The 11,477-nt window shown below is 43.7% G+C and overlaps 1 protein-coding gene and 1 pseudogene across 1 annotated transcript; both read right to left on the bottom strand.

Annotated features, from left to right (window-relative positions):
* Positions 1 to 947: 947 nt before the first annotated feature.
* On the bottom strand, positions 948 to 3,769 carry LOC143640382 (palmitoyltransferase ZDHHC19-like). Its single transcript, XM_077108217.1, has 5 exons — positions 3,639 to 3,769; positions 3,169 to 3,290; positions 2,483 to 2,622; positions 1,552 to 1,724; positions 948 to 1,101 (listed from the first exon to the last, which is right to left on the bottom strand). The coding sequence occupies exons 1-5, from the start codon at positions 3,767 to 3,769 to the stop codon at positions 948 to 950; spliced, it is 720 nt and encodes a 239-aa protein (XP_076964332.1).
* A 7,501-nt stretch (positions 3,770 to 11,270) lies between these two features.
* On the bottom strand, positions 11,271 to 11,477 carry LOC143640385 (guanine nucleotide-binding protein G(I)/G(S)/G(O) subunit gamma-5 pseudogene; annotated as a pseudogene).

Consider the following 11,477-nt stretch of genomic DNA (forward strand, 5'->3'; position numbering starts at 1 on the left):
AATCCTTCGTTTGATGAATGTATAAACAATCTATAGGGCATCCATACGCTTCTACACAGCAATAAAAGAAATAAAATACTGATATGAGCGACAACGTGGATGAATCTCAAATACATTGTCCTAAATAAATAAAGCCAGAGAAAAGAAGGCAATGACTCCATTTACATGTGATCCTGGAAAAAAAGAAAAACCTGAAGGACATAGGGAGAGAGACTGACAACAACAGGTGAATGAAAGGATATTCTGGAGTAAAGAATCTGCCTAATCTTGATCATGCTGGAGAATGCAGGACAGTATCCAGTTGTCAAAATCCCGTATCCTAGACTAAAAGGGTGAATTTTGCAGTTTTAATTTATTCCTCAATAAATGAGTTTTTGTTGTTTTTTTTTTTTAAATCCCACCATGGCTCCCAGGTTTCCACTTCATCAAAACTAAATTTCACGCTCAACTTTTAGGGGCTTTTTAATCTTGACTCCTCCTTATAAATTATCTGGCACCTTGGGTTTGATTTAGAATCGTTCCTTCCTCATTTCCTTAACATCCTACATTCGGGTTTCTCTGCCTTTTTGCAAAGGTGTGCCTCTCACAGACAACACCCTCCTGTCTTCCACCTTTGCAAAATCACACCTAGGATAGGAAGAGTGGCACGTCCTCCTCTACAAAGCTGGCCTCGCCAAACTCAGTTTCTTGCAGGCTGCTACACCACTCAGGACCGACCCCCGTCTCAAGCGTTTCCCTAGGTGTCTGCTGATGTTATTCTGATCGCAGGGTTCTTATCAACACAAGCGCAGGATGCACCCATCCCTCAAATAACAGGCTCTCCATGCAATGCACCCACGAGGAAGAATGACCACTGAGCTCCAGGGGGAGGAAAGATCTGAGCTGCATCTTAAGGGGTGGGTCTGGAAGGACTCATGAGGCACCATCAGGACCAAGGGCAGTGAAGATCAGCCGAAAGTGCCGGATTCCCAAAGATGCAAGATGCCTCCGCACCGTCTGGTATTGCAGTACTCGCTTACCTTGCTCACCGACACAGCCTGTATCATCAGGAGCAGAATGACAGGCAGCAGGAGTACCAAGATGGGTACAGCTACTGCGATGCTGTGCATACACAAGCTAAGAAGAACAGACAAACTGTTCTCTCCTGGCCCTGCCCAACTACCGACAGCCCTCATTAGGCCCGCCCTGGCTGGCCCCGCCCACCCACTTTTTCCTCCCTGGACTGGACAATTAATCCAGCACACCCAAGAGAAACCTCACCCCATCATGCTGGCCTCCCACTTGACCCTTTTCAACCTTCATTACCCCACTTCTTGGCCTCCCTAGATTCTTAACTCCATAGTCCATCCTACCACGCCCATCTCCCTGACCCCACTCGCCTTCAATCTGTCCTTCATAGGTGCTCCCAAGTAGCTTCTCCCTTTAGCCCTGCCCACAACATCAGCCCTCCCTCGGTTAACCCCACCTCTTGACTGTCCTGCCCCTTGGCTGTCCGTCCCTCCCCACAACCCATTCTCTTCCCAGTGTGGGCCCTTGGGACTGGGTGGATACGCCATGGCTGAGTCCAGCGACAAGGGCATGTGTCTTGTACGAATGAGAAAAAGCACACTGGTAGCCAGAAGAACAAACAGATAAAGGCACAGGGACACCAGCAGCAGCACGAATACGCGGAAATTTCTTTGACCTACACAATTGTTTACCCACAGGCAGTGGTGGTCAAAGTCCTAGGGGAGAGAAGGCAGACCTTGAGGGTCTATTTGGCTTAGCCCAATACCCCCAAATCTTGAGGCCCCCCCTCAAACCAGCCCCTAGACCTCCTGCTCTTGGCCCTGCACGTGAGCTCCCATCTCCAGGGTGAAACCAGCACGTCCATGGATAGAGCACAGTTAGGACGCCATGGCTCATCCGGTCGTTTGTCATGAGTGAGGTCTTTACAGACAAGACCTGCCTGGTGTCACTTTGAGCAGGATACAGAAAAGCTGTGAAGCTGTATTTTTTCAGATACTGGGTAAGGATGAGAAGAATTTCTAGCCCAGCCAGCCTTCTGTACTTGGAAACCCGTGCAAGGTGTGCACATGAGAGAAGAGCACTCGGAACACAGGAAACCCTCAATTGGACACCCAGAGGTGGACAGGCAACAATACCCAGAACAGGGCAGCAGCCGGCCTAAAGTTATGGGTATCTAGTATCAGCAAGCTAGTGGGACAGTCACTGCCTTTCCTCCCCTTGACTCCACCAGGCTCAGCACAGATGGTGCCCTTTGCATGTCAGCACCTGTGCAAGCAAGGCCAGCGTCTCAGGACAAGTGCAGAACTGGAGGCAATAACATATATAAGTGACCAAGAGTGGCTGAGAGCCACTTGTAGCAGTGTGGGAAGATGATCTCATACCCACCCCTGGACCACATATGATGTGAGGTTCCTGGTCCTGGCCAGGTGCCCTGGGATGGGTTGGTGAGTGGACAGGAAGGAGGAGTACTTACCTCCACACAGATATTATAGAAGGGACAGTGGTGGGTCCGGAGTGGACGATGGAAAGAACACTTCGAACACCACTGCAGGCGAAAGGCCGTGTTGTTCACTCGTGCTATGTATTGAATGTTGGGGTCCTCTTCTAAGGAGCCTGGCAGGGGAAGAGATTTGGGCAGTGGCAGGAGGCCCTTCCACCACTCTACTACTTGGGGCCGCCCCATGGCATCATTGGGCAACAAGAAGGGTGGGGAGGAGGAGGGCAGGGGAATCCCGGTCCCTGTTGAGCAAGCTGACCACTCAGATGGGCGGCAGTCAGAGAGAAAGGGCTGTCCAGCCACAGGAGCTCTATACAGAGCTCTCCCCTTTTGGAATAGTGATCAGTGCTTGAAGTCGTGTGTAAAATGGGAAGGAGGAGGAGTGAACTGCGTGGTTTGGAAGGGCCTGCTGGCCTCTCTTGCCAGCCTGCCCAGTCCTTGCTTCGAAAGCAGCTGGAACACCTCCAGGATTCTGTTTTTTCGCACTTCAGTGGCTTGGGAAATGAAGTGCCAGGGCCCAAGTAATGATGACATGGAGGGAAGGGCTCCTGAGGCCACGGGGGCGGGGGGTGGGGTTGAGGGGGGTTAGCATGTTTGAAATCACCCCTATAGGCATCAGCCCTTGGGATACCACCTCCTTCTCCAGGGGTCTGAGGCCTTACCTTTGTGCAAAATGCCTGGGTCTGACCCGTTGAGGAAAATGAGGCTGCAGAAGGACAGTATAAAGAATAGGCCCGAAACCACGGCAAATTCCCACTGCCCATTCTGAGCCAACCACCGGCACCTGAAACCAGAGCCAGACTCAGTCCTAGTCTGGGGAAACCCAGAGCTCCCCACAAGGCCTAGTTCACCTGAGGTAGGACTCACTCGCCTTAAGGACTGATCTAAATATCCAGGTTAGAGACAGACCATGGAGACTCCACAAAATGTCACCAGCATTAGCATTCTCTCATAGTTCCCTAAGTGCGTCAGGCACTCCAGACCTCTGTGCTTTCACATTGGGTTCCCTCTAACTCTATATCCTCCTTCCCCTGCTGACCCTCTCTCTCCACTTCCCTCCCTGCCTCTGTACTGTCCTTGTCTATTTTCTCTTCTGTGTCTAAGACACTGACACCTTCCATGGGAGACTCACGGAAAGGCGAAGAAGATGCCACTTATTGTAATAAGAAGCATTGCATTAAAAGCTGGAAACAGGCTTGGTTTCAGCCATGAGGATTCGATCGGAGGTTCATTTGGGGGCGTGATACTCTGTGAAGAGGCCATGGCTAGACCACCAAGTCTCACAGACTGAAGCCACCAACGAACTCTTCTGGGTTGGCACCCAGACTGCCATGACAACAGAAGTGACATCACAGAGGTTCTGGAATGGGGGCTCTGGCTGCTTCCAGTGACTTGTGAGATCAACCTTCCCCAACCCCCACATACGCACATGTTGTAGACTGGGACATCCTGCTCTTATGATGGTAGCTTTGTTGGAGCTTGTGATGATATGATGTGGTTTGTCCCAAAGGTTCAAAGGCTGGAGGGTTGGTGCTCAGTGATGAGGTGGTAGAACCTGAAAGAGGTGGGCCTAGTGGGAGGTAACTCAGTCACTCTGCAAGATGCCCTCTCAAGGGAGTAATGGACTTCTCATGGGCCCCCATTTGCTCCTGTAAGAGGGAGTTGTTATCAAAAGAGCCAGATTGGTCCCTCCCTGTTTTCTGACACACAATCTGGTGAACACCCTCACCAGAGATCACTTGCAGGAGCTGCCAAATCTTGGATACTGAGTTAAATAAAACTTACCTCCTTATAAATTATCTGTTCTCGGTATTTTGTTAGAGCAACAGAAAGCAGGCTAATACAGAGGCCATAAATTATGTGAAGATGGCATGGGGAGAATTTTGGTGATGGTCATCCCCCTTTCAGGCCCAGTGCTAATTGGAGTCAACAGTGCTCATTGCTCATCCTAGCTCCACTTCTTCCTTTTTGTTGTAACAGAGCTCCAGTTTGGGGAAGGAGGTAGAAATCTACCAATTAAATATCTTCCCAGTTTACTCACTTCCATGGTGGGATTTATGATCTAATTCTCTCTCAAAAATAAAATGAGCTGGGGATGTGACTCAATGGTTAAACAATCCTAGGTTCAATCCCTGATGATGATGATAATAACAATACTAATAATAATTTGTACATATTTATGGCATATAACATAATTTGAAAAATGTTACATTGAAGAACGTCTGAGTCAAGCTTTTTAACATATACATTACTTCATATTCTTATTTGTGGTGAGGATCCTTAAAATCTACTCTTTGAGTCATTTTTAGTGTAGATAACATTATCAACAGTACTCATTCTGTTGTATGTTATTATTAACTGTAGTCATTATATTGCACAATAGATCCCTTAAACTCATCCCTCTCATCTAAGTGTAATTTGTTCTCCTGGGACCAGCATCTTCCCCCTCCACAGCCCAGCCACTCCTGGGCCCCTGGCAGTCACCATTCTGCTCTCTGTTTCTATGAGTTCAACTTTTATAGATTCCACATGTAGGTGAGATCATGTGATTGGTGCCCTGTGCGTGGCTATTTCCCCCAATAAAACGTCCTTTGGCCTCATTCATTTGTCATAAATGACAGAATTTTCTTATATTTTTTTTAAAGACTAAAGAGTATCCCCTTATATTTCTAAACCACATTTTCTGTATCCATTCATGCACCGATTGGCTGGACCATAGGGTAGTTTTTTGTTTTTTGTTTTTGTTTTTTTTTTGGTGCTGGGGATTGAACCCAGGGCCTTGTCCATGCAAGGCAAGCACTCTCCCAACTGAGCTCTATTTTTAAGTTTTAAAGAAACTTCCCATACTAATTTCCATAATGACTGTACTAATTTACATTCCCCCAAACATAGTACAAGAATTCTAGTTTCTCCACATCCTGACCAGTACTTAAAATCTTTTGTCTTTCTTTTTCTTTTATTTATGATGGGGGTTGAACCCAGGGGGACTTTAACCCTGATAGCCATCTGGAGACCTTTTTACTTTTTATTTTGAGATCAGGTCTCACTGAGTTGCTGAGGTTTACCTTGACTTTATAATCCTCCTGCCTCAGCCTCCTGAGTTCCTGAGATTAAGGCATGTGCCACTGGTTCTTTTGTCTTTTTGATAATAACCATTCTAATAGGTGCGAGAGGGTATCCCATTATGATTTTAATTGCATTTCTCTAGTGATTAGTAATGTTGAATATTTTTTTTCAGATTTCTCTTGGTCAGTTGGGTTTCTACTGAGAATGAAGTGATGTTTGGGTCACAGTCTACCACCAAGTTTTATGTCAATTTCTGTTGTAGCACAAGAAGAAGGGATGACATGCATTGGGTCATGGAAAAAGGTTAGCAGTGGTACTAGAATCATAACTACCAGGTCTATTGAGCTTTGGAGCAGACCATGCTAGCCTTAGGGTTTCTCTTTTTGTTTTGTATTTTTCATTAGATATATATGACAGCACCATGCATTTTAATTCATTGTACACAACTGCAGCACAAATTTACATTTCTTTGGTTGTACCTGATGTAGCGTTCACACCATATGTGCATTCATACATGTACCTAGGGTAATGATGTCCATCTCATTCCACCATCTTTCCTACCCCCATGCCCCCTCCTCACCTCTGCCTCCCGTTTGCCCCATCAAAGTTCCTCCATTTTTCCTTATCAGAGAGAACATTCAGCCTTTGGATTTTTGGGATTGGCTTACTTGATTTAGCATGATATTCTCTAAATCCATTCATTACATGTCGTAATTTTATTCTCTTTTAATGCTGAGTAATATTCCATTAGGTATATATACCACAGTTTCTCTATCCATTCATCTATTGACGGGCATCCAGGCTGTTTCCACAGTTTAGCAATTGTGAATTGAGCTGCTATAAACATTGATGTGACTGTGTCCCTGTAATATGCTGATTTTAAGTCATTTAGGTATAGACCTAAGAGAGGGATAGCTGGGTCAAATGGTGGTTCTATTCCAAGTTTTCTAAGGAATCTCCATACTGCTTTCCAGATTGGGTTGCACCAATTTGCAGTCCCACCAGCAGTGTATGAGTGTACCTTTTCCCCTTCTACATCAGCATATATCGTGGTCTGTCTTCAGCACACAGGGCACTTTGTGGCACAACCACTGTTCTATGTGGTTTACATGAATTAACCCACAATTCCTTGTTTTACAGATAGGGAAATTGAGTGACCAGGTGCTAAGTGCTACCCAAGGTCTCCCTGCTGGACAGTTGTAGAGCTGCGATTTGGACTTATGAGGTCTGGCTCCAGAGTCCTTGCCACCAACCACCAAGCAAGTGACTCCAGGAGGAGTTGCAGTCAGGGGGCTGAGTAGAAAGGGAATGAAGTTGGAGCATGGGATCAGTGCCTGAGATGGGTGCTGCCAATAATGGAAAGGAGCCCTGATTGGTGAATCCCAGAGGGCAGACCACATTTAGGTCCCTTGAGAATAGTGATCCTGGACATGGAGGTAACCATTGTGAAAAGAGCAACCATTCTCCAGAACAGAAACCTACTCTCCAAGTACAAGGATTTCACCAGAGCCTTGTCCCTCAAGGGGGAAGGCGTTTCTCCTACTCCAGGCTCTTATCTCCTGCAAGGTGCTAGTGGTGGTGGAAAAGTAGGAAACACCAGTGAAAGTCACACCCCAGCAATACAGGCTCACTCAACACCATGATCTAATCATAGACCACAGAATCCTTCCTTCCTCTCTACTGTGCCACTATACCAAAAAGCCTCCGCACAACTTTAGAGAATTAGAGATGAAAGAGTTGAAGACACAAATTCTTTCTGGGCAAGAAATGAAAATAAGCACATTATAGGAATCTGAAAGTTTCTGGCCTCTTTGGCAACAGAAAACACTAAACATGACTGAACTTCTAGACAGATGAGCACAAAATCTCACCAAATAAATGGCCTATTTACCTCAGTTCCTATTATTCAGTACACTGTCTAGCTTTCAATCAAAAATCATTATAAGGTATACATACTAAAAAGCAAGAAGAAAGGACATAAAGCAAGCATTCGAATGAGACCCTCAAATGATGAGGCTGTGGGAATTATCAGACAGGGATTTGAAACAACTATGATTGAGATCCTAAGGGTTATAGAGGGTTAGAGCTGAACAAGAATATTCAAGAAAAGATAGATAATGTAAGCTGATGATGGAAATGGTAAACAAGAAAAAAAAGGAAAGACTGGAGATAAAATGACTAAGATGAATGCTTAACACCTTTGATGGGCTCACTAGTACCCTGGACATGACTGGGGAGAATATTAGTGAACTTGCAGATAGGTCAGAAGAAATTTCTCAGGCAAAATTGCAAAGAGAAAAGAAAAATTGAAACAGAAAATTTAAGAACAACGGGGCAATTGCAAAAGATAAACACACGTGCAGTTGGAATAGGAGGAGGAGAAGCAAAATAGAAGAGAGTTGAGGAAAGACTTCGAGTAATAATCACAGAAAACTTTTATGAAGTAATAGATACAGGGAGTTCTGAGAACATCAAACAAGGCAAATACCCAAAATCTACACCTACCATCTTTCAAATTGCTGAAAATCAAAGCCAAAGAGATGGTATTTAAAGAAATCATCTTACTCATACAGGAGCCAAGATAAGAATCTTAGTGGACTTCTCCTAAAATGTGCTAGAGAAAGAGAGTTGAGTGAAATTTTGAAGTGTTGAAAGGAAAACCCACCAGCCTATAATCCTCTACCCAGTGTATCATGGTTTGATATTGTGTGTCCTCCAAAAGCTCATGTGGGAGACATGCCTTCAATATACATTTTAAATTGTTTTTCTGGACACAGTTTTGTTCCTGTATCTTCTTAAGAAATATCCTTGAGAAAAAGTTTTTTGAAAAATCTAGTCTCAGCCAGTCATTGCAGGACATGTCTCCTCATCCCCACTACGCAAAAGGCTGAGGCAGGAAGATGGCAAATTTGATGCCAGCTTGGGCAACTCAGGTGGACCCTGTCTAAAATCAAGGGGGATTGGCTGGGTATGGTGCTCGTTAGTAGAGCACTTGCCTAGCATGTGAAAGCCCCTATTTCAATCCCCTGTACCAAAAAATGGGGTCCTTGAAGAGGCTAATATCAAGGCAAAAAGGATGCAATGATCATTTCTTTTTACTTTTTATTAAGTTGCTAAGGCTAGCCTTCACTTGTGATAGTCTTGTCTCAGCCTTCTGAATTTAGGCATGTGCCACTGTCCTGGCCCAGAACTTTTCAAAATAAAATCAACCCCACAGCATTGTCATCTGATAATATCAAAAAGGTAACAAAAACTATATGAAAAAAATGTTTCCCCCAAATATATGTATATATATATATATATATATATATATATATATATATATATATATATATATATATTTAGTTGTAGTTGGACACAATGTCTTTATTTATTTTTATGTGGTACTGAGGATCAAACCCAGTGCCTCACATGTGTGATTCGGGTGCTCTACCACTGAGCTACAGTCCCAGCCTTTCAGTTATCATTTCTAGTTGGAGGCACTTTGTGACAGAATAATATTATCACTTTTTCTGGGTGGGGGGGTACTGGGGATTGAACTCATGACACTTGACCACTGAGCCCATATCCCCAGACCTATTTGGTATTTTATTTTAGAGACAGGGTCTCACTGAGTTGCTTAGCACCTTGATTTTACTGAGGCTGGCTTTGAATCTGAGATCCTCCTGTCTTAGCCTCCCAAGCTGCAGGGATTACAGGCAGGCGCCACTGTACCCAGCCCAATATTATCTTCTTTTAGTATGATCCAACCCAGTTGTTTTCTTGACTGTTTTAAAATAAATCTGTTCTCATCATCTGATACAATGCTCATGTACTCATCAAAACCAATGATACAGCTCTTATCATTATATTCATTTGCTCATAGAACCACCCGTGAAATTGGCACCTATTTTGCAAGCATCGGAAGAAGAGGGTGATGGGCTGCACCATTGCCTTCTGTGCTTTTGGCCCGACCATACCCGTGGTGGAATCTCTGACAGACCACTCTCACTGCATGCTACTACCTCAGAAAGCCACTTGTGAGTAAATATATTTCTGCAGAATCTCTTAACGACGGCTACATAAAAATCTATAACAAATTATTATAATTTATATTATAATTTATTTAATTCTCTGTAGTAATTTCAAGCTTTACACCTTACCTTTACACTGTGGTGACCTTCCTTCTATCTAACAAACATCTTTGTGTACCGAACCACTTGTTTCTTTAAAGGATTTGGGAGATCCCTGTGCTGTGGATCAAACCCAGAGCCTCACATGAGCTAGGCAATTGCTCCATCACTGAATGACACCGTTGGACCAGAATGGAGAGATTTTACTGGGAAATTTTATTCAAGCTCTGATAGTACCTAATGAAATGTTGCTTTTTGACAAAATAATGGGTTTCTAGAAAATGATTATTTGTACCCACCAGATACACTTATGATGCCAGCCATCTGATTTACAGATTTACTCTGGGGTTGTTGATAAGAAAATACATTGCTTTTTTTCCCCAAAGTAAAAAATTGCAATCTATTTATATATTTTTATTAGTAAAATTTTACATAATACTGGGATTCATTATACCATATCCTTGCATGCACATAATTTGATCAGTCTCATGTTCCAGCTAACATATTCTTCTTTTTTTTTTTTTTGGTACTGGGAATTGAACCCAGGGGTGCTTAGCCACTGAGCAACATCCCCAGCATGTTTTTGTATTTTATTTAAAGATAGAGTCTCACTGAGTTTCTTAAGGCCTCACTAAGTTGCTAAGGCTGGCTTTGAACCCACAGTTCTCCTGCCTCATCCTCCAAAGCCACTGGGATCACAGGTGGCACCACACCTGTCTAACATATTCTTTTGGAGTGAGGGGAGGTGGTATCTTGAACTTTTCTTTTGTTTTAAATGCTGGGAATTGAACCCAGGGCCTCATGCAAGCAACCAATTTATCACTGAGGTACATCCCCAGCCCTTGAGCATTATTTTTAATAGGTCTATCTTTTGGACACGACCTAATGGCTGGGTATCATGAGAAATCCAGTATTTTATGTGTCTGGAACTTTAAGTATATTTTCACTCAAAATTCCTGTAGGACAGGAGTTTCGCAGAGTAATGAACTGGCTCTGGTCATATTCAACAAGATGAGACAACCAGCAAATATGGGAAAGACCTAAGATTGAAATTCAGATTTATAGTACACCAGGATTCAATATCTGGGTTATGTGGCTTCTCTGCAAGAGGAAGAAGAAAGTTTTTTTTTTCTTTTTAATACCAAGTATTTTGAGCCAGGTGTAGTGGCACGTGCCTGTAATCCTAGCAGAGCCGGGGAGACTGAGACAGGAGAACGAGAGTTCAAAGCCAGCCTCAGCAAAAGCAAGGCACTAAACAACTCAGTGAGATCCTGTCTCTAAATAAAAACACAAAATAGGGCTGGGGATGTGGCTCAGTGGTTGAATGCCCTTGGGTTCAATCCCCGGTACTAAAAAATAAATAAATATTTTATTGTATGTTGCTGCCAGTGTATATAAAATAATTACCATTGTGAAATAGAAATTCATGAAAATTCAGAGAGGTAGATGTTAAGGATTGACAAAAGTAGAAGATTGTATTTTGGTACATGTGTTACAGGGAAATTTTTTGTACAGGCTTCAAATTAAGCTCTCTTGAATATTCACTGGTTCTTGAGCAGTGGGTTTGGGAAACCTCAGAAAGATGACTACAAAAAGGAATAGACTTTCTGGGGTCTGAAGGAACTTGTACATGAAGATACTCCAGTCAGTAGGGGATCATGGTGAGCATTCTGCAGACAAAATTTTTTCAAGTCAGCAACTGCCTGGGAAACCTTCATGTGGTTGAGTCCGGCCTCCAGCCAGAGCTGCTGAACCACCTTCTTCATAGTGTCAACGCTGGAGGAACAAGACAT

The sequence above is a fragment of the Callospermophilus lateralis genome, unplaced genomic scaffold (genome assembly GCF_048772815.1).
Source record: "Callospermophilus lateralis isolate mCalLat2 unplaced genomic scaffold, mCalLat2.hap1 Scaffold_210, whole genome shotgun sequence".
Taxonomy (NCBI): Eukaryota; Metazoa; Chordata; class Mammalia; order Rodentia; family Sciuridae; genus Callospermophilus; species Callospermophilus lateralis.

What these genes read in the sequence shown, in the direction of transcription:
- LOC143640382 (XM_077108217.1), bottom strand. Translation starts at nt 3,769, where the DNA reads ATGGCCTCTTCACAGAGTATCACGCCCCCAAATGAACCTCCGATCGAA. An exon ending in GGCATCTTCTTCGCCTTTCC is followed by an intron (nt 3,291 to 3,638) that starts GTGAGTCTCCCA and finishes CTCTGGTTTCAG; the next exon opens with GTGCCGGTGGTTGGCTCAGA. An exon ending in TCTATAATATCTGTGTGGAG is followed by an intron (nt 1,725 to 2,482) that starts GTAAGTACTCCT and finishes TCTCTCCCCTAG; the next exon opens with GACTTTGACCACCACTGCCT.